Source organism: Scyliorhinus torazame, chromosome 8, assembly GCF_047496885.1.
Source record: "Scyliorhinus torazame isolate Kashiwa2021f chromosome 8, sScyTor2.1, whole genome shotgun sequence".
NCBI lineage: Eukaryota > Metazoa > Chordata > Chondrichthyes > Carcharhiniformes > Scyliorhinidae > Scyliorhinus > Scyliorhinus torazame.
In genome coordinates, this window is record NC_092714.1 from 237,106,394 (window position 1) to 237,132,165 (window position 25,772).

Genomic DNA, 25,772 nt, shown 5'->3' on the forward strand with positions numbered 1-25,772 from the left:
CCTCCAAGAGAAAGCTGTCACCTCATTCATCTCATCTATAGCTTTCCTTTCGCCAGAATGATTATCAATAACCAAATTTATGCATTTCTTTGAACAATACTTTCAGTAGTCCTGGAGATTCTTTACAGTCAAATAAAACATTAAATGTTTTCATAATATCTTTAAAACGGAAATCAAAACATTTATGTTTGATTCCAGGCATTAACAAATTTTGCTGGTTTGTTTTTTCCATTAAACATCAAGTAAATTCCATTTTGAAAGCTAGGAATAGCAACTCGTGTCCAGGTATTTATCAATTCAATTTCAAAACCGGTTAGTTTTTTCTGGGTGACTACTTTCCCAAAAGACGTGCTGTTAGGTGAATTGGACGTTCTGAATTCTCCCTCTGTGTTCCTGAACAGGCGCCGGAATGTGGCGACTAGGGGCTTTTCACAGTAACTTCATTGCAGTGTTAATGTAAGCTTACTTGTGACAAAAACGATTATCATATTATAGACTATTCCACTTTTACTAAATCTATTAATTCACTGTTGCACATCTCAATCTGTGATCTCATAGTATGACTTGTCTTCATGCACATCGAATAACATGCTATTCATCGAGTTAAGCATCTCCACAACCTGCGCAAAGCTTTGCAACCTTTGCACATAAGGTGATAGATGCTTAAGCACAAGGTTCCCGTTAAGTTTTATTTGGAATGCGTGGGCAATTTGTCTAAGTGTGCAGTTGTCCACACCAGTCTGCATGGGGATTTTTGGGCAGCCCCTAAGCCACACAGCTAAATGGAACTGAAAGACTAGGTTTCATGAACACTCCTCTCCTCAATGATGGCAGAGTCCAGCAAGAGTGCAAAAGGCAAAGCATTTGCATCTATCTTCAGCCAAAAGTGTATTGTGAATGATTCTTGGCATTATTATTTTTTAATTCAGTTTTATGGAATATGGGCTTAGCTGGCTCAGCTAGCATTTGTTGTCCATCCCTAATTGCTCTTGAGAAGGTGGCAGTGAGCTGCCTTCTTGAACCACTGCAGTTTATGTGGTGTAGGTGCACCTACTGTACTATTAGGAAGGGAGTTCCATGATTTTGTCCCAGCGACAGTGAAGGACCAGCGATATATTTCCAAGTCAGGATGGTGAGTGATTTGGAGGGGAACCTCCAGGTGGTGATATTCCCATGTGTCTGCTGCCCCTGTCCTTCTAGATGGTAGAGGTCCTGATGTCCCCACCATCATAGATGCCAATCTAAAGCAGATGGCAGTTGAATGTGCTGGACAGAACCGATGACCCTGACACCATTCCGGCTGTATTACTAATCCCTTTGTTTCGAGTCAAAATCTTCAAATGTCTGACTTAACGACATTGAGAGCAATATGGACTGCAGGTGTTCAAGAGTGAGACCCACCTTCTTAAGGATAGCTAAGAATGGACAATAAATGTCACCAATGCCCACATCTCTCGAATTAATAAAACAAAAAACCATGTTTGATGAAGTGCACTCTTGAACAGATAAGTGTGAACACCATTGTATGTGGAAGGATTGAAAATAAACTGGCAGATTTCATCTCTTGCTTTACAATTTGCAAAATAATGCTTAAAAGCTTGGAACTTAAAACATATGTTTGAGCTATAAATTTATGAAAATGTTTTCCAAATGTTTGGTGCATGTATTGGCTAGGAAAGGGATCAACTATTATGTACATTATGTGCAACTATTATGTGCAAATTGTCTGCATCCTAAATTAGTGGCTAGGCAATGAAACCAAGAACTAATTTCATATTATATGTGATAACCTGAATTTAACTTTCTGCACAACAACCTTAATGAAGATTTTTAAGAATATTGTTAGATTTTGTCAATGTGATACATTGCCATTAGTTTATGTTTAGTAGACTAATTGAGTTGAGTGGGTGATTGATGTGTGCTAAATCTCTTTTACAGGTTCTCACTGGGAAGAACGTTTCTTAACATTTGAATTTGATCACAACGCACACAACGCACAATGTCAAAGTTAAAAAGTTCTGAATCGGTTAAGGTGGTTGTGCGCTGTCGGCCAATTAATGAGAAGGAAATTGCAGGTGGCTATGGAAGAATTGTTGACATAGATGCAAAACTGGGTCAGATTTTGGTGAAAACCCCCAAAGCAGGTCCAAGTGAACTACCCAAGACTTTCACATTTGATGCTGTGTATGACTACAATTCTAAACAAGTAGAACTATATGATGAGACCTTTCGGCCTCTTGTGGAATCAGTTCTACTGGGTTTTAATGGGACAATTTTTGCTTATGGACAGACTGGAACAGGGAAAACATACACCATGGAGGGACTCCGCACAGACCCTGAAAGGAGAGGTGTAATCCCAAATTCCTTTGAGCACGTATTCACACACATCTCAAGATCACAAAATCAGCAGTACTTGGTTAGAGCTTCATATCTGGAGATTTACCAAGAAGAAATAAAGGATTTACTTGCAAAAGATCAAACTAAAAGGTTGGAGCTAAAGGAGAGGCCAGACACTGGTGTATATGTCAAAGACTTGTCTTCCTTTGTGACAAAAAATGTGAAAGAAATTGAACACGTTATGAATGTTGGTAATCAGAATCGGTCCGTTGGTTCCACAAACATGAACGAACACAGCTCTCGTTCCCATGCTATCTTTGTTATAACAGTTGAATGCAGTGAAATTGGACTTGATGGAGAGAACCATATACGTGTGGGAAAGTTAAATTTAGTCGACCTTGCTGGGAGTGAACGACAAGCTAAAACTGGAGCTCAAGGGGAACGGTTAAAAGAAGCTACAAAAATTAATCTTTCTCTCTCAGCACTAGGCAATGTAATATCTGCACTTGTGGATGGTAAAAGCACCCATATTCCCTACAGAGATTCAAAGCTAACTCGATTGCTTCAGGACTCATTGGGAGGGAATGCCAAGACTGTTATGGTGGCAAATATTGGTCCTGCTTCCTATAACTGTGAGGAGACGCTTACAACTCTACGATATGCAAATCGCGCCAAGAACATTAAGAATAAACCACGCGTAAATGAAGATCCTAAAGATGCACTTTTGAGAGAGTTTCAGGAGGAGATAGCTCGGCTGAAAGCTCAATTGGCGAAGCGGGGTGGAGGCAAGCGGAAGAAGAAGAATCGAAGGAGGCTGGGGGTAGAAGGAGAGGAGGAAATAGAGGAGGATGATGGCGAAGGGGAAGAGGATGAAGGAATTAAAAATGAACCTGAATATTGGAGGGAACAGCAGGAAAAGCTGGAGAGAGAAAAGAAAGCCATTCTGGACGACCACAGCTTGGTGGCAGATGAGAAACAGAAACTTTTGCGTGAAAAGGAGAAAAAGATGGGAGATGTACGGAGAGAGAGAGAAGCCTCGGAGACCCTTGCCACTAAAATTAAGGTATAGTAATAAAGTACTGCATTAATTATTGGTTAATCTGAATTGTCATTGGTAATACTTTGAAGTTTGATTTGAGTAGGTAACTTCAGTTGAGATGGAAAGTCTGTCAAATGACTTGCTATATATCTTGCATTGTATTGTACAAAGCATAGTGTTTGGCATATAGTCATCACTGTTCAATTCAATCTTGCAAACTGCTATGAAAGAAGGTCGGTACACTGCTTGTTGATCTCCAAATTTCTTTCCCTGTCAGTCTGGCCTCAATAAAAGTTGAGACGGATTTGCACGTAAACAGAAGTTATTTATTTAGCTTGCAAGCTTGAATCATCTTACAGAAATGTAACAGGACATCCAGCCTCTTACACTCCAGAAAACGACTGACTAAAAGACAAAGGAATCTCTGCAAAATCAGTTCAAATGGTATCAAGTTTCACATACTCAACGGACATAGGTCAGCCTAGGTCCCTCCTGACCTGTTTAATCTATTCTGATTGGCTCACTTCCAATCCCTTTCTCTGGCCCCTATCAATGAAGCATCACCCTCATAGACACACCTCTTCCTGCTTTTTCCATGCGGTCTCAAATTCCTTTGTCCCTAACTGCAAGAATCAAAGTGGCTTATTTCTACATTACATTAACTAGTAACTCTAAAGTAACTATTTTATATCACATTCGTCATGCTTGCCTGTCCTAAGTCAGCAGAGAATCAGGAAATGGAGCCAGTATATTTGTTTGAAATGTGTTTTGATTTCCTGTGTCCATAGGGTATAAGTAAGATAAACAAAAATTCTGATCATTTTTGCTCAGTTATTCGGCCTATTATAAAGGACTGTACTAAATAAAAGGTAAAATAATTTTTTGTTAAAAGTATCTGCCTTAGCTGCTAGTAAATACAATTACTTAATCAGGTGACCGGTGTTGCAAAACTCAAGTTCCCAAAGTTTTTCTTTTCCTTTCGGTGTCTCCCCATTTTTCTTCCCCAAATCCTATTTTATCAAGGACAATAAAAGATATCATCTTTTATTTAGGTGAGTAAGACTCCTAGAATCCATTGGCCCTCCCCAATTTATTGTTTTATTACTGGGCAGTGAACATTCAAAAAATATTGTTGTGGTTCAGCAATCCCGGGTCTATTTGGGGACCAATAAAGCCTCGTTCCTGCACTACCTCTACTCTTTTTGCCATAGTTACTGCACCGTTTCCCTTTTCCCCTGTTAGATTTTCTTTAAATGCAGTGGTGGTCTCCTCCCTTAGTATTTGGAAACAGCTTAGACAGCATTTAAAGCTCCGTTCCCTGTCTTCGCTAGCCCTATTTGTAATAACCACCTTTTCCTACCTGTTGGGCTATATTTAAATCTTGGGAGGTGAAGGGTCTGGAGCGGTTTGGGGACCTGTTTGTGGAGGGGAGGTTTGCCAGTTTCAGGAAGTTAGCTGTTAAATTCCAGTTGCCCAATTCCAGTCTTTTCAGGTATTTTGAAGTTCGCGATTTGTCGTGTAAAGCTTTTCCTTTCCTTTAGCACCACCCTCTTCCCTGATGAAGAAAATTCTGACTCAGGCTCAGCTTGATGGGTGGCCTATTTCGACCTCCATGGTCATACCCCTTCATCAGATTCTGCACCATTGAATGGTGTGAGGGTGAATTGGATCCCATTTTTACTGGTGAGGTGTGGAGTGAGGCCCTCGCAGGGTCAACTCCACGTCTTTGTGTGTTCAGCTGAGCCTGATTCAGCTTAAGATATTACATAGGATCACTTGACTAGGGCAAGGATGAGCGGGTTCTTCCCAAGTGTTGAGGATATGTTCATCACTATTCTCGTGGGCCGACCAACCATACACATGTTCTGGTCCTGCCTCAAACTTACAGGCTTCTGGGCTTCATTCTTCAGATACTCCATGTGGATTTAGATCGGTGTCCGCTGGTGACCATATTTGGGGTGTCTGATTTGCCGATGATTCAGACAAGAGTAAAGGCGGATGTTCTCGCCTTTGCCTCGTTGATATCCCAGAGGCGAATATTGATTAGTTGAAGGTCTCCCACTCCCTCTGCTTAGCTGGGTGACTTAATGTAATTCCTGCATTTGGAGAAAGTCAAATTCACCATCAGGGAGTCGATGGAGAAGTTCTATCTCAGATGGCAAGCATTTATTTCCATTTTTAAGGAGTTCGTCAGCATCAGTTTTTAGGGGGTTTAGGTTAGTTTGAGATTTAAGTTAATTAGGTGTGGTATGGTTTTTTCTTTTTATACTTTTATATTTGATTGTGATGTTTTGCATTTTTTTTTCTTTTTGCTTGTTCCTGTTTGCATTGATTATAGTGAAAACATTTTTAATAAACCGAATTTTAATTTTTTTTTGACCCAATCAATTACTTGGACAGCACGGTAGCACAGTGGGTAGCACTGTTGCTTCACCGCTCCAGGGTCCCAGGTTCGATTCCTGGCTTGGGTCACTGTCTGTGTGGAGTCTGCACATTCTCCCCCTATCTGCGTGGGTTTCCTCCGGGTGCTCTGGTTTCCTCACACAAGTCCCGAAAGACGTGCTGTTAGGTAATTTGGACATTCTGCATTCTCCCTCTGTGTACCCGAACAGGCGCCGGAATATGGCGACTAGGGGCTTTTCACGTAACTTCGTTGCAGTGTTAATGTAAGCCTACTTGTGACAGTAAAGATTACTTTACTTTACTTTATTTTATACATGCTAACCTAGGAATTTTATGATGGAAAACGGTGACAAGACATGCATGCAGACCTAAGATTCTTTAAAAAAAATATAGTTTCCCATGGCATTGCACATTGCAGATTAGAAAGATGGTCATTATCCTACCTTCCTCTGCTGTGCTGCCTTTGTTCTAACTTTTCTTCATACTTGTACTCTTTTTCATACTGTCTCGTGCTGCGAGAGGTGCAAAAGAGGAACACCCACTTTAGAAAGGAATGGAGGTGGAGTGGCAAATCCGTCTCTGCACAGGGATAATTTTAGTATCAGAAACTTGCGTGGAGATGGTCATGAAGGTCAGCCTTGGTTGAGAGGAGGGCTGTTCGGAGCAGTGATTGAGGGTCAGCATTCTGCCTTGGTATAACGATCTGTTAAAAGCTAATAATCTGGCACACGTTTGAGATTATCAAGAGCCAGTAAATTTGGAATGGGGAAGGGGGTTTCAGGGGAACAAGAGTTTGAAGGATTTGTAATATGCTTCAGGTGCAGGAGCTGGGGAGGGGTTAGAAAGTTGCTGCATTGGGGCTGGCGTGATAGTGGTAGTGGTATGAGACATTGGGAACTTGGTTTGATGGGATTAGGATTTGATGCTAACAGTAGCACATGAATTGAGTACATGTTCACAATTATACAGGTGCACATTCACATGAAGAATAATTTGTTGTTTTAAAGAACAACAGACTCTCATGGAATTCCAAAGTCTCCTATTTAATAAAAAATATAATTGGACTTAGTCATTGTAAATCAGTGGCCTGTTGACAAATACCTCACTATAAAACTGCATATTCTCGGAATCACTGAAAGCTACATTACTGAAAATGGAAAAATATTGATTAGTAATTTGATGCAATTGTCGCATCTGATGTTGTCATTGGGTGAATTATCGACTAATAAATATTGCTTTAATTATTAGAAGTTTGAAGTAAAAAAGAAATGTACAGCAGGTGAGTCAGCATTTCAGTGGTAGTCGGAACGACTGTTTCTTCAGCAGCAACAACTTTGGTTCATGTTGAAAAAAACCCTGAGGCACTTTACAGAGCCACAAAAGTTAACATTGAACCAAAAGAGACATTTGGAAGAGTGAGTAAAGTCTTAGAATGTTTTAAGAAGAATGTCAGTGGCAAAGAGGGAATAGGGCTGCAAAAAGGTTTAGCAAGGACATTAGAGAGTGTAGGGTCAAGACGGCTGAAGTATGGGCAGCAAGGTGGCGCAGTGGATAGCACTGCTGCCTCACGGCGCCGAGGTCCCAGGTTCGATCCCGGTTCTGGGTCACTGTCCGTGTGGAGTTTGCACATTCTCCCCGTGTTTGCGTGGGTTTCGCCCCCACAACCCAAAGATGTGCAGGCTAGCTGGATTGGCCACGCTTAATTGCCCGTTAATTGGAAAAAAGGAATTGGGTACTCTAAAGTTTTTTTAAAAAGAAGACGGCTGAAGCACAATCACTGTGGGTGGAGCAATGGAAGTGGAAATCATAGACTAATGATCCATTTATTTATCTCCAACATTCTGACTTTGTTTGACTTTTGTTTTGAAGTAGAGGAAGATACAGGGTATGGAGAGTGGAATTAGTTTTAGATTGATGTCGTACAAAGCCAGCACAGACACGTTGGGACAAACTCCATGCTGTAAACATCTCTTTCAATCGTCCTATTTCTGCAGGTTTATTTTATGCTATTGAGTGATGCAGTATAGAGCAATTGCTGTGGGCATTTACAATTAAAGAAACCCTTTGTAATTCACTAATTACTTAATTACTGAAAACTTGAGTTTTGCAGTATTAATAATCCTGATCAAATAACCAATTTTATTTTCATTTTTGACACATGGCAAGTTCCTAGCTTAGTTTTAAATGAAATAAAAATATACGTAATTCAAATCAATGCTACCAAGAATAAACCCCTATTTGGAAAAAAAGTATTATTTACCTTCAAATTTGCTTACTTAATATTGTTGGTGCTAAAATATTTGTAAGCATTTAGTAGAAAATTAGCATCTAATAGTTTTCAAGGACTTGAGTTTCAGAGAATAGGATAATACATAGCTGTTCTCCATTTGGAAATTACTGGTGAATATTTGTGCATTGTATTTACCCACGGCTGAATGGTAAATAATTATATTTTAATGCTCAAACAATAGGCAATGGAAAGCAAACTTCTGGTCGGAGGCAAGAATATTGTGGATCACACAAATGAACAGCAGAAGGTTCTTGAACAGAGGCGTCAAGAAATTGCAGAGCAGGTAACTCAGGGCAGACAGCAAAGATTTGAAAGCAAAATACCACTGGTTCTGGAAATCTGAAATTAAACAAGAAATTCTGGATGTATACATCCTGACCTGTTAAGTACTTCCAGCATTTTCTACCTCAGCAAAGATTCAAAACTGCTTGAAGTTAAAATTAGAAGTGAACTGTTATAAAATGTTTAAGATTATTTGCTTTGGTTGCTTCCCACAAAGTCTAAATGGCATCTATAATATCAGGATAAGAGCATTTTTGATTTTGTGTGCACTGCTTTGGTTTCATAACTGCCTAATTGTAGGAAATTATTTATCATTTCTTGATCAGTAAAAAGTGAAAGAGGGCCCATAATTGCATTTTGTGTTGATGGCAGATGTGGTAATAGTCGCATCATTTGCCAGACTGTGGAGTTCGACTAGAAGGCACAAATATTATGGATCACAGGAATGAACAGCAGTGGGTTCTGGAAGAGTCATAACAATTCCTTTAAGTATTTTATCCAAGTTTTCTGTCTTTCCGAATTAAGCTTAGCCGTATTAAACAAAAGATAATTGGGGACTTCCAGTGTTGGCATCTAGAAGGAGGTCGCATGCAAGGTAGCTCTTGTCAGAGTCCTCGGTTTTTGGCCCTTTTAGCCCGGTTCCCGTGGGTAATTAGTGAACAGACCCGTCCCATTTGATCGCCTTTTACAAGAAAATGTCAAAGACCACAAAAAAGAATACTGGAAAGAACATTACGAGTGGGAAGGTGCGGAGTCCATTGGGAACGAAGATGGCGGCGGCAAGCTCGATGGGTGGGGCTGCACATATTGTGGTGGATAAGCTGAAGGAGATAATGGCGGTCAAATTTGAAAGACAATTCAGCATTTTGAGAGGCAAGGGGAGGAGATGATGGAGACCCTCAAAAAGTCGGTGGAAAACACTTTTTGGGCCCAATTAAAGGAGGCATTGGGAAACACCTCCGAGACAGTGTGGGAGCATGGTGAGGTGTTGAATGAGTTGGAGCAAACACTGTCGCGACACAGTGACCAGATAGCCTCATTGGAAGCTGAGCTGTTGATGATGGAGGATAGGAACAAGAGCCTGAGGGCTATAGTCGAGGACCTGGAGAATCGGTTGAGGAATCTCAGGATCGTGGGGTTGCCGGAAGGGGTGGAGGTCCCAAAGTCGACTGGGAATTTTGCTGTGATGTTCGCAAAGATTTTGGGAGAGGAGGATCAGGTTCCCCCTTGAGCTGGACAGGGCCCACCAGTCGCTCTGTTGAAGACACAGGCAAATGAGCCACCACAAGTGGTGATAGTGTGCATTCATAGCTATTGGATTAAGGAGAGGGTCCTGAAATGGAACAAAGAAAATCGAGAGGTGCAGTGGGAAGGCAGCAGTATTCGAATATACCAAGATTGGGCAGCACGGTAGCACAAGTGGATAGCACTGTGGCTTCACAGAGCCAGGGTCCCAGGTTTGATTCCCAGCTGGGTCACTCTCTGTGCGGAGTCTGCACTTTCTCCCCGTGTCTGCGTGGGTTTCCTCCGGGTGCTCCGGTTTCCTCCCACAGTCCAAAGACTTGCAGGTTAGGTGAATTGGCCATGTTAAAATTGCCCTTAGTGACCAAAAGGGGGAGTTATTGGGTTATGGGGATAGGGTGGAAGTGAGGGCTTAAGTGGGTCGATGCAGACTCGATGGGACGAATGGCCTCCTTCTGCACTGTATGTTCAATGTCGCGGCAGAATTGGCAAAGAGGTGAGCAGCCTTCAACAGGGCAAGTCAGCTCTGTATAAGCAGTGTGCATTTTGGTCTGGTGTACCCAGTGAGGCTGAGTCATGCACAATTCCAGAGATAATTTCTTCGAGACGGCAGAGGGAGCGGAGGCTTTCATTATAGCACAAGGACTTGGACTGAAGTAGCTTGAATGAATTTTTATGGTTGCGGGACGGGTCTGTTTAGGGATGTTGTATTATTTTTCCTTTTTGCATATAGATATGGTTATTTGAAATTTATAATTCTGTACAAAGAGAGTTTATGTTCTTGGGAGTGGAGCCGGGGGGGGGGGCATGAAGTTCGGGAAAATGGATTAAGATGTTGGAGAAATTCGGGCACTCACGGTCTGACCCGTTCAGATATCTACAAGTTCGCAATTTTGCGAAATGGATTCCCTGTGGATTCCCAGCATTCCCTGTGGCGCCAACAACCTTGTTGATGGAGCGGGGTGCTTTCACTTGTAGGGTCGGAGGAGAGAAGTCCTTTGGCTATCTAATGAAAGGATTATGGTCGAAGATGCAGTATCAGCAGAGAGGTTAAGGCCAAGTGGGAAGAGGATTTGGGGCTGGTGCTACAGGATGGGGTGTGGAGTGAGGCCCTCGGAGGGGGAACTCCATGTCCTTGAGTGCGAGGCTGGTCTTAATATAGGATAAAGTAGTGTATTGGGCTCATTTGACGAGGTCTAGGATGAGTAAGTTTTTTGGGGGGAGTGGAGGACAAGTGCGAGCATTGTGGGAGCAATCTGGCCAACCATGTGCGCGTGTTCTGGTCGTGTTCTAAGCTCTCGGGGTTCTGGGTCTTCAGCACCATGTTGGCGATTCTGAAAATTGAATTGGAGCCCTGTCCCTTAGTGGCCATGTTTAGGGTATTAGACCTGCCAGAACTGCAGGTGGGGACAGGGGCCGATATCCTGGCCTTCTCCTCACTGATGGAATGGAGGTCAGCTTCTCCACCCAGTGCCCAAGTGTGGCTGGGGAATCTGATGGAATTTCTATACCTCGAGAAAGTCAAGTACACCTTGAGGGGCGCAATTGAGGGGTTCTACCGAAGATGGTAGCCTTTACCTTGTACTTCAAAGAACTGGTCACCGTTAGTTGCTAGAGGAAGAGTAGCAGGGGGAGGGATTTGGGCGGGTTGGTTCTTTTGTTTTCAGTTGGGGAGGCATTTATGTTTGAGGGGGGGGGGGATTGTTTTGGTGTGTATAAAATGGAAAATGTTTGAATAAAAATATTTATAAAAAAAAAAAAAAAGATTATTCAGGTTATGCACTGTCACAACAATTAGTCTGAAACTTCTTTGTGTTTTCATTCCTGATTGGCATTAGAGAGTAATCAATCACTCTCCTTTACCTTCCCAATGAGGTTGATGTCTGTTGTGTTCTCCCTTTCTTTGCCGCCAACCCTGAGCCTCAATTAGCTGTCAATAAATACTGCATGGTGTAATAGAAAGATAAAGAGGCTGATTATAAATAAAGACAGCAGATATTTATGAGAAAAATATCAATGGGTGTTTGGGCCAAAAGTTCACTTTTTAAAATATATTTTATCCGCCAAGCCTCCACAGAATGAAGTTCTGACTAGAGGTATTATAGATTTTGGTCACTTTTGTAATATTTCCGGATACATTTTTTGTCAAATTTTGTTTAATAATGCACCTACCTCTCCAGCACCTTGAAATGTTTTACTGCATTGAAGTGTTAGTGTGAGTTATGTTCTTGAGAAGCTCACGTATAAATTGAAGATAAGTTCTGAAACTCTTTCCTCCAATGTCTTATGTTCTGACTGTTTCTGTTCAGAAACGCCGGGAACGTGAGATGCAGCAGCAAATGGAGACTCAGGATGAAGAGACACTGGAGCTGAAGGAGACGTACAGTTCTCTCCAGCAAGAAGTGGATGTCAAAACTAAGAAGCTGAAAAAGGTAACATGAGTTTCAAAGTTCTGTGGTTATTAACTTCCTTCCAAGAGACACAACAAAGTAATGGCAAAACAAATGTGAAACTTTAAAATTCAAGCCTCTAAGAGACCGTCGTCAAATGTGAAATCAGAAGTGCATCCACAACCAGCAAATTAGCATGTTTGTTGCTTGTAGTTATTAAAATAGTAGGCAATTCTCGACCAGATTCTGACTGTCTGAAGCTGATTGGCAATACATTACCAATATAAAATTAAAACTTTAATTTAACATATCCAAGTAATTTCAGTACTTCAAAGTGTAAGGGAAATTAGAGAGGAAGGTTCTTAAACCCAAAAATAAATTAAATGGCTGTGCTTGCATTGTCACTCAACAAATAATCCTGAAGAATGGGAGGGCTCGTGATCAATCTGACTGTCCTATCCCACCAAAAGAGCTTCTAATCTTAGCAATTCTTTCCCACCCTAATGGTCCGATGTGTGTTTTTGTGTGGAAAGAGTGATTCCACATTGCTCTCCTGCATCTTCTAGCAGTCTGCTCATCGGCTGAGAATGCTTGCATGAAGACCATTGACCACAGCTATGAGGCTCACGTGGCTTCAGAAGAAATTTGAGGTCTTGAAAGAACAAAATATTGTTCCAACAAAATAACTTTGCAAACAGGGCATCATCTGTATTCCTACGCCTTCATCATCTCTTTTTCGCTTACTCGGATTTCTTCCTCTACCTTTGGTGAAAAAGTAGTTGTCAATATCTTTATAATCCTCAATTCCCTTCTTTATTTGATAATCAAGCTTCCTTTTTAAAGTTCAGTTGACTCCAAATTAAATATCTGGTATCTTCTTTTTTTTAAATTTTTCCTTTTCTGAGTTACCAAGCCAGGGCTCAGAGTGTGGGTCAGGGGCGAACCCCTAATCCAGCCCCTCGCCCGCTCCAAAAAACCAACTCAAACCGAATCGAATTCATGGTCCCCACAAGAGAGACACACCAGATCTGAACCCAAAGGCTCAATCTACAGACACCTGATCTTAGCCAAAAGGCCGAGAAGCGATCTGGTATCTGTTCTGTCCAACCATTATCCTATGGGCAGGAAATGCTTTTTCCAACTCTACAACCCCTGATTGAATTTTATACTTGTGTCCTCTATTCCCCTGTTCCAATTTCCAAATTGAACAGCTTACTTAATTCAACCTTTTTATAGTTTAATATTTTGAAGACTTGCATCATGATCATCGGCATCTACAGATGAAAGGAACATTCCAAAAAAGATGGACATGAGAAGATATACTGGTCCATTCATCCTGAATCACACAAATGTGGTGACTTAAGCATCATAATACATACTTGGAAGGAATTAAAATGATTTATTGAATTGGAGATTGCCCTGCAAATACACCCTAGCTCGCTGTTCAGCCCTGGCTTTTGCTTGAAAACATGCTTTAGTTATTTGAACCTATCTTCCTGTCTTAGAGTCATCTTTATTATTCTTAACTGAATCCTTACTAACATTTTTGAGGTAGAGTGGCAAAAAGTGTCTTTACTTGAGAATTGCTATTTTATTAATCTGTGCAATGTTAATCTGATTAATGTTATAATACAACTCCATAACCTGTTCATTGAAAGCTGCATCACACTGTCCAGTTATTTTCAGGGTAGAGATTACGAATCACTTCCAAATGATTTCCTTTTCTTCATCTGCCTATGGATTTGTAATAGACTTATTTAATGTGACACGTACTTGGTGTTCCTTGTTTCTTTGCATCTTATTTAAGTAACGGAGGCGATGGTATAGTGGTATTGTCATTGGACGAATAATCCAGAGACCCAGGATAATGCTCTGGGGACCTGGGACCCCGCCAGGGCAGATGGTGGAATTTGAATTCAATAAAAGTCTGGAATTAAAAGTCTAATGAAAACCATGAAACCATTGTTGATTGTCGTAAAAATCCATCTGGTTCACTAATGTCCTTTAGGGAAGGAAATCTGTCAGCCTTACCTGGTCAGGCCTACATGTGACTCCAGACCCACAGCAACGTGGTTGACACTTAAATGCACTTTGGGATGGGCAATAAATGCCGACCCAACCAGCGATGCCCACATCCCATTAACGAGTAAAAACAAAAGTCCACATTAAAATCCATCTGCTTTTCTTAGTCCATCTACTCAGTTAGTTTAGGCCTCTTTCGTGTATGTTAACTGCGTACATGTAAAATTGGAAACAGTTTTGTGATTAATAAAAGCAAAATCATCTCTGGTCTGGTTAAGATCTCTAATTCACACACAAATGAAAGCTTAGATATTTTATAGTATATATGTTTCTCCCTGACAAACCATTGTGTTAAATTTATTATGGCACTAAAACTATTGGTTGTAGTGCGAGGATTTTCATATTTTTAAATTAATTTATGACCGCTGTATTAATCAAATTAATATTTGTGTAAAATCATTCTAACATTTATAATTTTGTCATAAAATAACTCACGGCAATAAGTAATCTTATAATAAACTTGGGCTAGAGGTTTGCAGATTACTATTATGCTTCTTGTTAAAAGATATAGAAACTAGTAATTGCACAATAATTGGTCCCCCCCCCCCCCCCCCCCCACACACACACACACACCTCGAGCTCCCGGATCTTCCAACATTCCAAATATTGCCTGAACTCTGCCCTTCCAGGACATCTGAACATCAACCACATTCTGTTCTCCACCTCCTCAAAAAACCTGCTCATCCGGGCCACAGTCATATGAGCCCTGTGGACCACCTAGAACTGGATCAGGCTAAGCCTGGCGCACGGTGAGGATGTATTGACTCTCTTCAGGGCCTTCTCCCATAACCTGACTTCCAACTCCTCTCCCAGCTCTTCCTCCCACTTCCTCTTCACCTCTCTGATTGGGACCCCTTCCCACTCCATCAGTTCCTAGTATATTTCCGAGACCCTCCCCTCCCCAACCCCTGTTTTAGACAATACCCTGTAGCCCCATTAGTGGGAGGCGAGGAAAGCTCGGGACCTGCCTCCGAACAAAATTGCGTACCTACAGGTACCGAAACCTATTCCCACCCGGTAACTCAAACTTTTCACGGTAACTTCATTTGAAGCCTACTTGTGACAATAAGCGACTTATTTTTCATTTCAAGACGCTGAAACACGAACAGCAATCTCAGGAGGACTGACATTTTCACAGTCTGTACCTTACCCGTCAGTGAGAGTGGGAGCACGTCCCACCTATGGAAGTCCCCTTTCAGTTGCTCAATCACCTGATCAAAATTTAGTTCATGAAGCTGACCCCAGTCCCTTACCACTTGAATCCCCAGGTACCTAAAACTCCCACTACTTTGAATGGCATCTCCCGCAGTCTCCTCTCCTGCCCCCTTGCCTGGAACGCAAAAACCTCATTCTTGCCCATATTCAGTTTGTAGCCTGAGAACTGACCAAATTCCTCCAGTATCCCCATAATTCCTGCAATTCCCCCCCCCCCCCCAAAGAGTGTTATATAAAGGAGCAAATCATCTGCATAGAGCGAGACCCTATTTCTCTCTTTCCCCCACCCCCCTTCCTCACTATCCCCCACCAAATGTTCGATGCTCTCAGTGCCATTGCCAAAGGCTCTATGGCCAGGGCAAACACGAGTGTGGAGAGTTGACACCCCTTTCTCCCGGCACAAACTAAAATATTCTGATCGAAGCTGGTTTGTTCCCTCGTTCGCACCGGTGCCTGATGTAACAACCGGACCTAATCCACAAATCCCTGCCCAAACCCAAACCTTCCCAGGACATCCTACAGATACTTCCAGTACACCCGATCAAAGGCCTTTTCTGCATCCATGGCCGCCACCACATCGACCTCGCGTCCATCTGCAGGCATCATTATTACATTTAGGAGCCGCCTAATGTTGGACGTCAGGTGTCGTCCCTTAACAAATCCCGTCTGGTCCTCTCCTATTACTCCCGGAACACAATCCTCTATGCCTGTGGCCAAGATCTTTGCCAGCAATTTTGCATCTACATTTAACAGGGAGACTGGACTATACGAGCCACAGCTCTCCGGATCCTTATCCTGCTTCAAAATAAGGGAAATCGATGCCTGCGATAACAATGGGGGGAGCACTCCCAGCTCCTTCGACTCATTAAAAGCCTTTATCAGGAGCGGCCCCAACAGCCTGGAAAACGTTATAAAACTCCACCGGATATCTGTCTGGTCCCGGGGATTTACCCGATTGCATTGCCCCCAATCCGTCTATAGCATCCCCAAGCCCAATTGGGGCACCCAAATCCTCCACCAACCTCATCTATCCTTGGGAACTCCAGCCCTCCCAGAAATGGTTTTCATAATTTTCATGTGCATCTGAAGATGTTGCGATAGATTAGATACTGTAGTCACAAAGAATTTCACCTGACAATTACTGCTCTCAACATTCTAAAATGGCACGAGGTATAATTTTGTTGTATGGTCAGAATTTTAATTAAGGAAGCTTTTTTCAAAAACCAGTGCGAGCCCAGTGACTACTTAGACGCAGTCTGATTAATATTGTGCTTCGTAGTTTAAACAGTTTCTTCTGTTAGTTATTTGCTAAGCTCCAGGCAGTAAAAGCTGAGATTCATGATCTGCAAGAAGAACACATCAAAGAACGACAGGAACTGGAACAAACACAGAATGAACTAACCAGGGAACTCAAACTTAAGTATGTATCTGGTGTTGGAGAAAAATATATTTCAACTCCCTTCTTTAACTATCATATTTTAAAATTCTTCCAGTCAGTCATTGGTTGTTTATCATAGATTTGTTTGCTTGATGCATGCTGTCATGTTTGCAAAATTCATTAAGCTCAAAAACTGAATTACTCCACTGGTCTGGAGGATTGAATCATGAATTTATCTGAAGAATATGGAGAGATGGTGTATAATAAAGAGTAAAACTCAAAAGAAGGTGCAGGAACAAAGGAACCTTGGTGTATATGTGCTTAAGTCATTGCAAGTGGCAGGGCAGGTTGAGAGCAGCTAATACAGCATATAGTATCCCAGGTTTTATTAATAGGAGCATTGCGTACAACAGTACGGACGTTATGTGGAACCTGTATAGGACACCAGTTAGAACCCATCTGGGGTACTGCATTGAGTTCTGGGCACCATACCTGAGGAAGGATGTGGAGGTATTGGAGAGAGCACAGAGGAGATTCACAAGAATGATTCCAGGAAAAACAGCTGTAACTAATAATAATAATCTCTATTGTCACAAGTAGGCTTACATTGCAATGACGTTACTGTGAAAAGCCCCTAGTTGCCACATTCCGGTGCCTGTTCGGGTACGGGGGGAGAATTCAGAATGTCCAAATTACCTAACAGCATGTCTTTCGAGACTAGTGGGAGGAAACCAGAGCACCCGGAGGAAACCCACGCAGACAAGGGGAGAGCATGCAGACTCCACACAGACAATGACCCAGCCGGGAATCGAACCTGGGACCCTGGCGCTGTGAAGCCACGGTGCTAACCACTGTGCTACCTATGGACAGTTTGGAGAGGTTGGGTATGTTTTCCTTGGAGAAAAGACAGAGGAGATTTGATAGAGGTATTCAAGATCCTGAGGGGTATGAACAGGGTAAATAGTGAGTAACATCCCACTCAAAGAGTCCATCACGAACTAGAGGGTATAGATTCAAAATAATGGGCAAAAGGAGTGGAAGTGATGTGAAGAAAGATTTTTATCATCCAGAAGGTGGCTATAGAATAGAATCACTACAGTGCAGAAGGAGACCATTTGGCCCATCGAGTCTGCACCAACCCTGCAAAAGAGCACCCTACCAAGTCCCATTCCCCACCCTATCTCAGTAACCCCACCAAAGCTTTTGGACGCAGCCAATCCAACCCTGCACATCTTTGGACTATGGGTGGAAACAAGAGCACCCAGAGGAAACCCATGCATGCACTGGGAGAAAGTGCAAATTCCACACGGACAGGCACCCAAGGTCGAAATTGAACCCATGTCTCTGGTGCTGTGAGGCAACCGTGCCGCCCCTGGAGCCTGGAATGAACTTCCTGGGAGGCTGGTGGAGGCAAATCCAATAGAGGTATTCAAATAGAATATGATTTCTATCTGAAAAGGAGAATGTGCACCGTTACGGAGATAAGGCAGAAGAGGATTTAAGTAATGTCCGTTCAGAGAGCCAGTGCAGACTTGATGGGCCGAATAGCCTCCTGCACTGTAATGGTTCTGTGATTCTGTTTTAATAGCTCCTGAATTTGTGTTAACTTAAAAGCCAAGTTAAAATGAAAATTTAAGAAAGCTGACCCTATTTTCTTTGGAAAAGAAAACATTTTGGAAGGATCTAATTGAAACTTTCAAAATGATAATGAAATTTGACATTGATTCAGGCAAATTGTTCTTTATAATGGAAAGATCAAATACCAGGCAACATGTAGACAAAAAAGTGGAAGGGGGCTGGACAGAACAGCATCTGTATCCTAAGGATAATAGGATTATGGAGTAATGAGTAAATTTTAGGAAGATTTTAATTTCTGATCACTAGAAGTGATTTATCTTGTCTCCCCTCCTCCAAAATTGTATTAGTTGTTGGTAATTACTTTGTAATGAAAAATTCTAGTGAGAATGATCTTGCACATAGTTGGATGTATACATTTCTTGTTATTATTCATGGGTACTGAAAGAAAAGTCTGTTTATTTTACATTGGCTTGAAGCTACTCGTTCACATAGGAGGTCTGAACAAAAATCTTCTGTTTATTTTATTTTAAGGCACCTTGTGATTGAGAACTTCATACCTTTGGAAGAAAAAAATAAAATAATGAACAGAGCTTATTTTGATGATGAAGAGGACCAGTGGAAGACCCAGCCAATTACACGAATTGAAGGGTGTGGTACAGTATTTATACTTGCATAGAATTTCACAGAATTTATAGTATGGAAACCATCTACTCTGTTCAACCTGTTTATGTCAGTGTTTAACCTGTTTGTGTCAGTGTTTATGCTCTTCCCGCACCCTTTACCCTCGCCGCCTCCTACCCTCCTTCATCTAACCCTATCTGAATTTCCTAATAATCTTTTCTCTGTCGTGTATTTATCTAACTTCCCCCTGTGACTTGTCCTTTTCAGGAACCTATGCCTCATTTATGGCTAATTGAGCGATGTCTTTCCTCTTAAATCTCAAATGTCTTCCCCTCTTTTAAAAAAAATTTAGAGTACCCAATTAATTTGTTCCAATTAAGGGGCAATTTAGCGTGGCCAATCCACCTAGCCCGCCCATCTTTGGTTTGTGGGGGTGAAACCCACGTAAACACGGGGAGAATGTGCAAACTCCACACGGACAGTGACCCAGAGCCGGGATCGAACTTGGATCCTCGGGGCCATGAGGCAGCAGTGCGTCTTCCTCTCTTTTGATCTGTTCTTCTGTCATTTTGCCGCTTTTAGTCTCACTGGTGAATACTGAGCCAAATAAATTATTCACTACTACTGCTTTTTCACAATGTGGCTAACTTACTGTTATAACTTTGAGTTTGCCGCAGAGAAACGGTATGTAGGTGCCCACACTTACAAACACGATGAGAGGTTTTATTCAAGATGTTGCTCATACAATCGAAGATGGAGAACTGAAGCCCATGCACTCTGTCTAGGTCACTACAAATCACGTGATGCTTTACCAGTAGGGATGTATTCTCGGATGCATAACACCTCCCCCTTTGCTTCTTCAGTACAATGACAACTGCATAACATTTTTATAACAGTCCCACTTATGCATTATTTCTATACATATATACAACTTAATAAAACAGTCTCTTCCTTTTGGGTTGTATTCAAAGCTCTTGGACTGGCTACTCGCAACCTTGGACATGTCCTCTGTTCCTTCAGTAAATGGTACTTCCTGGGAGGTTGCTCCAGTGTCCATCTTTAAAGCACCAAGGGCAATTTGGACATTAAGGGCAATTTATCATGGCCAATCCACCTAACCTGCACATCTTGGGTTGGTTTAGCACAGTGGGCCAAATAGCTGGTTTGCAGTGCAGAATAATTCCAGCAGCATGGGTTCAATTCCTGTACCAGCCTCCCCGAACAGACGCCGGAATGTGGTGACCCGGGGCTTTTCACAGTAACTTCATTGAAGTCTACTTGTGACAAGCAATTATTATTATATTTGGACCGTTGGAGGAAACCAGAGCTCCCGGAGGTAACCCACGCAGACACGGGGAGGATGTGCAGACTCCGCACAGACAGTGGCCCAAGCCGGGAATCGAACCTGGGACCCTGAGAAGCAACTGTGCTGACTATTGTGCTACCATGCTGCCAATCTCTTTCATCCGTCTGTCTGTACCGTGTATGATATTGGACCTGTCTTTGCTTGGATCACAGCAGGTACCCATTTCTCATTGGTGGTGTAGCCTCTGGATCACACTCCTTGATTGAATATTCACTTTTGAGAGCTTTGTTCTCTCCTAGCAACATGGTGATGTTTGTTGTAGTTTGACAATCTCAGCAGTATCAGGTGGTATTAACAAATCAAACTGTGTTCAGTTTTCTTCTGAGCAGCAGCGTTGCTGCTGAACTCGGTTGTTGCGTATGCGGTGTTCCAGTAAGACATTAAGTAAGACATGCCAGTTCCTATCCTCACCACAGCAGGATGTCCCTCGTGTAGTTGGTCAAGCACTTTACTACGCAAGCACAGAGGATTATTCACACACATTCCCTATAATAAAACTCCATTCTGGACAGTCAACTCAAGTCTGTGTGATGTAGGGCTTGAGGTCAGGATTTTTCCAATGAACATTTGACAGTCTTACTTTTTGGACCATGACCATCACCTTCCCCATCAGTGCACTGGCTATTCTATAGCTCTGTACACGAGATGAAGTCACAGGTACATTATCCACAAGTGAGAAATGCGGGACTTCAGACAAAATATTCTCAGGGTCATGCTGCAATCTTGACAAAGCATCAGCATTTGCATGTTGTTCTGACTTGCTAAATCGATATCGTACCTGTGTGCTGACAATATCAATGACCATCTTTGTAACCTATGAGCTGCTAAAGAAGGATATGTTTATATGGCCCAGAGATTGTAAGAATATAATAACATCCATAAAGGTAATTGTGAAACCTTCTTCCCCCCCCCCCCCCCCCCCCCCCAAATTATGCTCTAAGCCTTTTTTTTCTAGCTGTGCGTAATTCGTTTCCGCATTAGTAAGAGTTTTTTGAAGCAAATGCTATCGGTCGTTCCTCTCCTGAAGATATGTACGCAAGCAAGCAAGTTCTAACTTCAGCTTGGGATTGTAGTGAACCACCAGCTCGGATTCTGTAAGGCATCTTTTACTCATTATATGCACTTTTCCATTCTTCTGACCAGTCCCATACCTTTTTGACACACGAGTGTATAAAGGCTTCAATAATGTTGCGAGGTTTATCATAATAATTGATCAGTCCTAAAAACGACCATAGTTGTATCACATTTTGAGAACATGGTGCTTCTAGGATTGCTGTCATCTCTCCTTTGGCTCCTTGTGTAAGCCATCGATGTGGCCCAGATAATTTATGGATGTCTTGAAAAAGTCACATTTTTTTCTTCTTAACTCGGAGATTATGGTTTTGCAAATGTTTTAGAGTAACTTCCAAGTTCTTCAACTGTTCCTGGTCACTCGAACTAGTAATGAGAATGTCATCTAAATAACATTGCACCCGCACACTTAGAATTTGATCCATGGACCTCTGAAAAAGAACAGGAGCAGATGTTATTCAAAAGGAAGTCTTCTGTAATGAAACAGACCTTTGTACATCACAACAATGAGTAGGGGTATGATTTTGCAGCCACATTCATTTGTAAATATGCCTATGATAAATCAATTTTACTGAATTTCTGTCCTCTAGAAAGTCCAGCAAACCAGTCCAGTGGCAGTAAATCGAGATCTGTGCACAATTTCAGGTTAATAGTCATTTTAAAATCTCCACATTTTCATTGAGCAATCGTGTTTCAATAAAGGAACTATTGGTGTTGCCCATTCACCTATAGCAACTGGTTCAAAGACTCCAGTTTGAACTAGCCTTTCTAGCCCTTCTTCGCCTTTTGGCCTAATAGCATATGGTGCGGTTCTAACTTTGAGACATTTTGGTGTACTGTTTGGCTTGATCTTTAAGTGCACTTCCACTCTGGTAATGGAGCCGAGTGAATCTTTGAACACTTTCCCATACTTATCCAGGAGTTGTTGTGATTGTCCTTTGACTCCACTAGTAGTTTTACTGCTCCCCAGTTGAGTTTAAGCTCAACCAAATAAAGCAGGAAAATTTCCTCGGAAAACGTGAAGACAATTCCTCCTTCTGTCCGTTTACTTCTGTTTTCACCATAATGCATCCTTTTAAATGGTACAATCTTGTGTGTATACATCCTCAGAATCACATTTGACAGTTTTAAAGGCAGATAGTTCATCTTTTGATTATAAATTGTCGCCCAGTATCAACAATACAGCTGTGCCCATCTCCTCTTCCATCTTAATGTGATGGCCATTAAGGTATGGAAATGCCCAGAAATAGTATTGATCACTCCTCACCAACAGTACGTTTAGTTTCAGCTCCTGCAGTTGCTCTGGTATGTTGTCTTGCGAGTGGTCTTGAACTTAATCTACTAATTTATAGTCACAAGTCGTCTGTTTCGAGGTGTTTTTTCTCTTGCACATCCTTGATGTCAGTGACAGTTTCTGATCCCAACATGCCTTGGCAATATGGCCATTTTTGCCACAGTTCTTGCAGTTCCTGTGTACATTGGTAGCATGGTTGAATCCTTGAAGCCTTGTTCCTTGTGGTATCCATTTTGTGGATCTTCACTCCAGCCCCTAGCTGTGAAGCTTTTCTTGTTGCTAGCTCCATAGATGTGGCAACTTCCAAAGCAGCTTTGAGTGTTAAATCGCTTACAGTAAGCAGCTTCCTCTGAATAGCTTCACTGCAGAGTCCACAAACCAGCCTGCCATGTCATACTGGGGAAAATTCTAGAATCCATTATCAAAGATTTTATAGCAGAGCACTTCGAAAACAGTGGCAGGATCGGAAAGAGTCAGCATGGATTTATGACGGGGAAATCATGCTTGACAAGTCTACTGGAATTCTTCGAGGATATACCTAGTAGAATTGATGAAGGGGAGCCAGTGGATGTGGTATATTTGGACTTTCAGGAGGCTTTTGACAAAGTCGCATTTCATAGAATCCCTACAATGCAGAAGGAGGCCATTCAGCCTATCAAATGCACCGACCATTTGAATTACCACCCTACACAGATCCAATCCTGCTCTATTCCTGTACATCACCTAATCTTTGGACACTTAGGGGCAATTTAGCATGGCCAATCCACCTAACCTGCACATCTTTGGACTGTGGGAGTAAACTGGAGCACTGGAGGAAACCCACACCGATACGGAGAAAATGTGCAAACTTCACACAGTCACCCGAAGTCGGAGTCGAACCTGGGTCCCTAGTGCTGTGAGGCAACAGTGCTAACCACTGTGCCGCCGTGTCGCCCACTTAAAAGATTAGCGTGTAAAATTAAATTGCATGGGATTGGGGTAGTGTATTGAGATAGATAGAAAACTGGTTGGCAGACAGGAAACAAATAGTAGGAATTAATGGGTCTTTTTCAAATTGGCAGGGAGTGACCAATGGGGTACTGCAGGGTTCGGTGCTCGGGTCCCAGTTATTCACAATATGTATTAATGATTTAGATGAGGGAACAAAATGTCATATTTCCAAATCTGCAGATGACACCAAGTTGGGTGGGAGGGTGAGCTGTGAGGAGGATGCAGAGATCATTCAGTGTGATTCGGACAAGCTGAGTGAGTGTGCAAGTGAATGGCAGATGCCAGACTGTTATCTGAATGGCCATAAATTAGGAGAGGGGAGCGTACAACAAGACCAGGGCATCCTTGTACACCAGTCACTGAAGGTAAGCATGCAGGTGCAGCAGGTGGTAAAGGTGGCGAGTGGTATGCTGGCCTTCATTGCGAGAGGATTTGAATACAGGAGCAGGGATGTCTTGCTGCAATTATACAGGGCCTTGGTGAGGCCACACCTGGAATATTGTGTGTAGTTTTGGTCTCCTGATCTGAGGAAGGATGTTCTAGCTATAGAGGGAGTGCAGCAAAGGTTTACCAGACTGATTCCTGGGATGGCAGGACTGATGTTTGGAGGAGAGATTGAAGTCGGTTAGGATTATATTTGCTGGAATTCAGAAGAATGACAGGGGATCTCATAGAAAAGTATAAAATTCTAACCGGTCTAGACAGGATAGATGCAGGAAGAATGTTCCCAATGAATGTGTCCAGAATCAGGGGGCACAGTCCGAGGATACAGGTAGACCATTTAGGACAGAGATGAGAAATTCCTTCACCCAGAGAGTGGCTCTTGGTTTATCTGCCTATCACCTTTCTTATTCCCCCATCTGTCTTCTGTTTCTGTCCTTATTTCCTCCTCCACCGACTCCTTGCCTAGGTTCCCATCCCCCTGCCATATTAGTTTAAATCCTCCCCAACCACTCTTGCAAATACTCTCCCTCAGATATCAGTCCCGGTCCTGCCCAGGTGTAACCCATCCTGTTTGTATTGGTCCCACCTCCCCCAAGAACCAGTCCCAATGCCCCAGGAATCTGAAACCCTTCCCCTCACACCATCTCTTCAGCCACATATTTATCCGATATATCCTGCTATTTCTACTCTGACTAGCACATGCCACTGGTCACCCTGAGATCACTACCTCGGAGGTCCCATTTCTCAACTTTCTTCCTAACTCCCTATATTCTGCTTTTAGGACCTCATCCCTTTTGTTACCTATGTCCTTGGTACCACAACAACTGGCTGTTCACCCTTCCTCTCCAGAATATCCTGTAACCGCTGAGAGACATCTTTGACCCTAGCACCAGGGAGGCAACATACCATCCTGGAGCCTTGTTTGCAGTCACCAAAATGCCCATCTATTTCCCTTACAATTAAATCCCCTATAACTATTGCATTCTCACACTTTTTATTCCTCCCCACTGCAACAAATTTGGTTGCTGCTGCTTTCCCCTGAAGGATCATTTCCCTCAACAGTATCCAAAGCGGTATATCTGTTTTGCAGGGAAATGGCGACAAGAGATTCCTGCGCTGGGGGCTTAGCTCTCTTGTTCTGCCTGATGGTCACCCATTCCCTTCCTGCCTGTGGAGTCTGAGCCTGCGGTGTGACCTCCTCACTATATTTGCCATCTACGACACTCTCAGCTTTGCGGAAGCTCCATAGTGTCCCCAGCAGCTGCTCCAGCTCTGAAACCCGGGCTTCCAGAAGCTGCAGCTGGAGACGCTTCCTGCACACGTGCTGGTCCCGGGCACTGGAAATGTTCCTGGCCACCCACATGGCGGAAGAGGAGCAAATCAGGAGATCTCCTGCCATGATGTAACCCTTTAAACTAAACCTTTAAAAGATGCTTAATATCAGATTATATCCAATTCTCGAGGGCCCTTCTTTCCTTGTCCTCATAACTACCAATTGTAGCCCTTGCAGATTATGAACCACAAAATGGATTTGCAAACCAAAAAAGTGATAGACGTTGTAAAGAGTTACCAACCTTACCAACTGCTTAACAATCAGCTCTCTCTCTTGTAGCCTCTTCTAGTTCCACCTAACTCCCTGTTTCCGCCCAACTCCGAATGTGCACTCACTCAGCTGACCAGCACTCGATGCAGATAAGCCAGCACGAGAGACCTCTCTTTTATAGGTTTCAAATTACAATACTCTGGAACT

General features: G+C 42.5%; 1 protein-coding gene across 5 annotated transcripts in view; it reads left to right on the top strand.

The window, feature by feature from the left end:
* Positions 1–25,772, top strand: part of kif3b (kinesin family member 3B) — a 207,008-nt gene that overhangs the window by 166,562 nt on the left and 14,674 nt on the right. For all 5 annotated transcript variants that reach the window (XM_072514968.1, XM_072514966.1, XM_072514970.1 and 2 more), the window contains 5 exons: positions 1,939–3,400; positions 8,251–8,352; positions 11,903–12,025; positions 16,582–16,700; positions 18,768–18,884. In XM_072514968.1, the coding sequence (XP_072371069.1) occupies positions 2,000–3,400; positions 8,251–8,352; positions 11,903–12,025; positions 16,582–16,700; positions 18,768–18,884 (1,862 nt within the window). In that variant the 5' untranslated portion in view covers positions 1,939–1,999. The remainder of the gene's footprint in view (positions 1–1,938; positions 3,401–8,250; positions 8,353–11,902; positions 12,026–16,581; positions 16,701–18,767; positions 18,885–25,772) is intronic.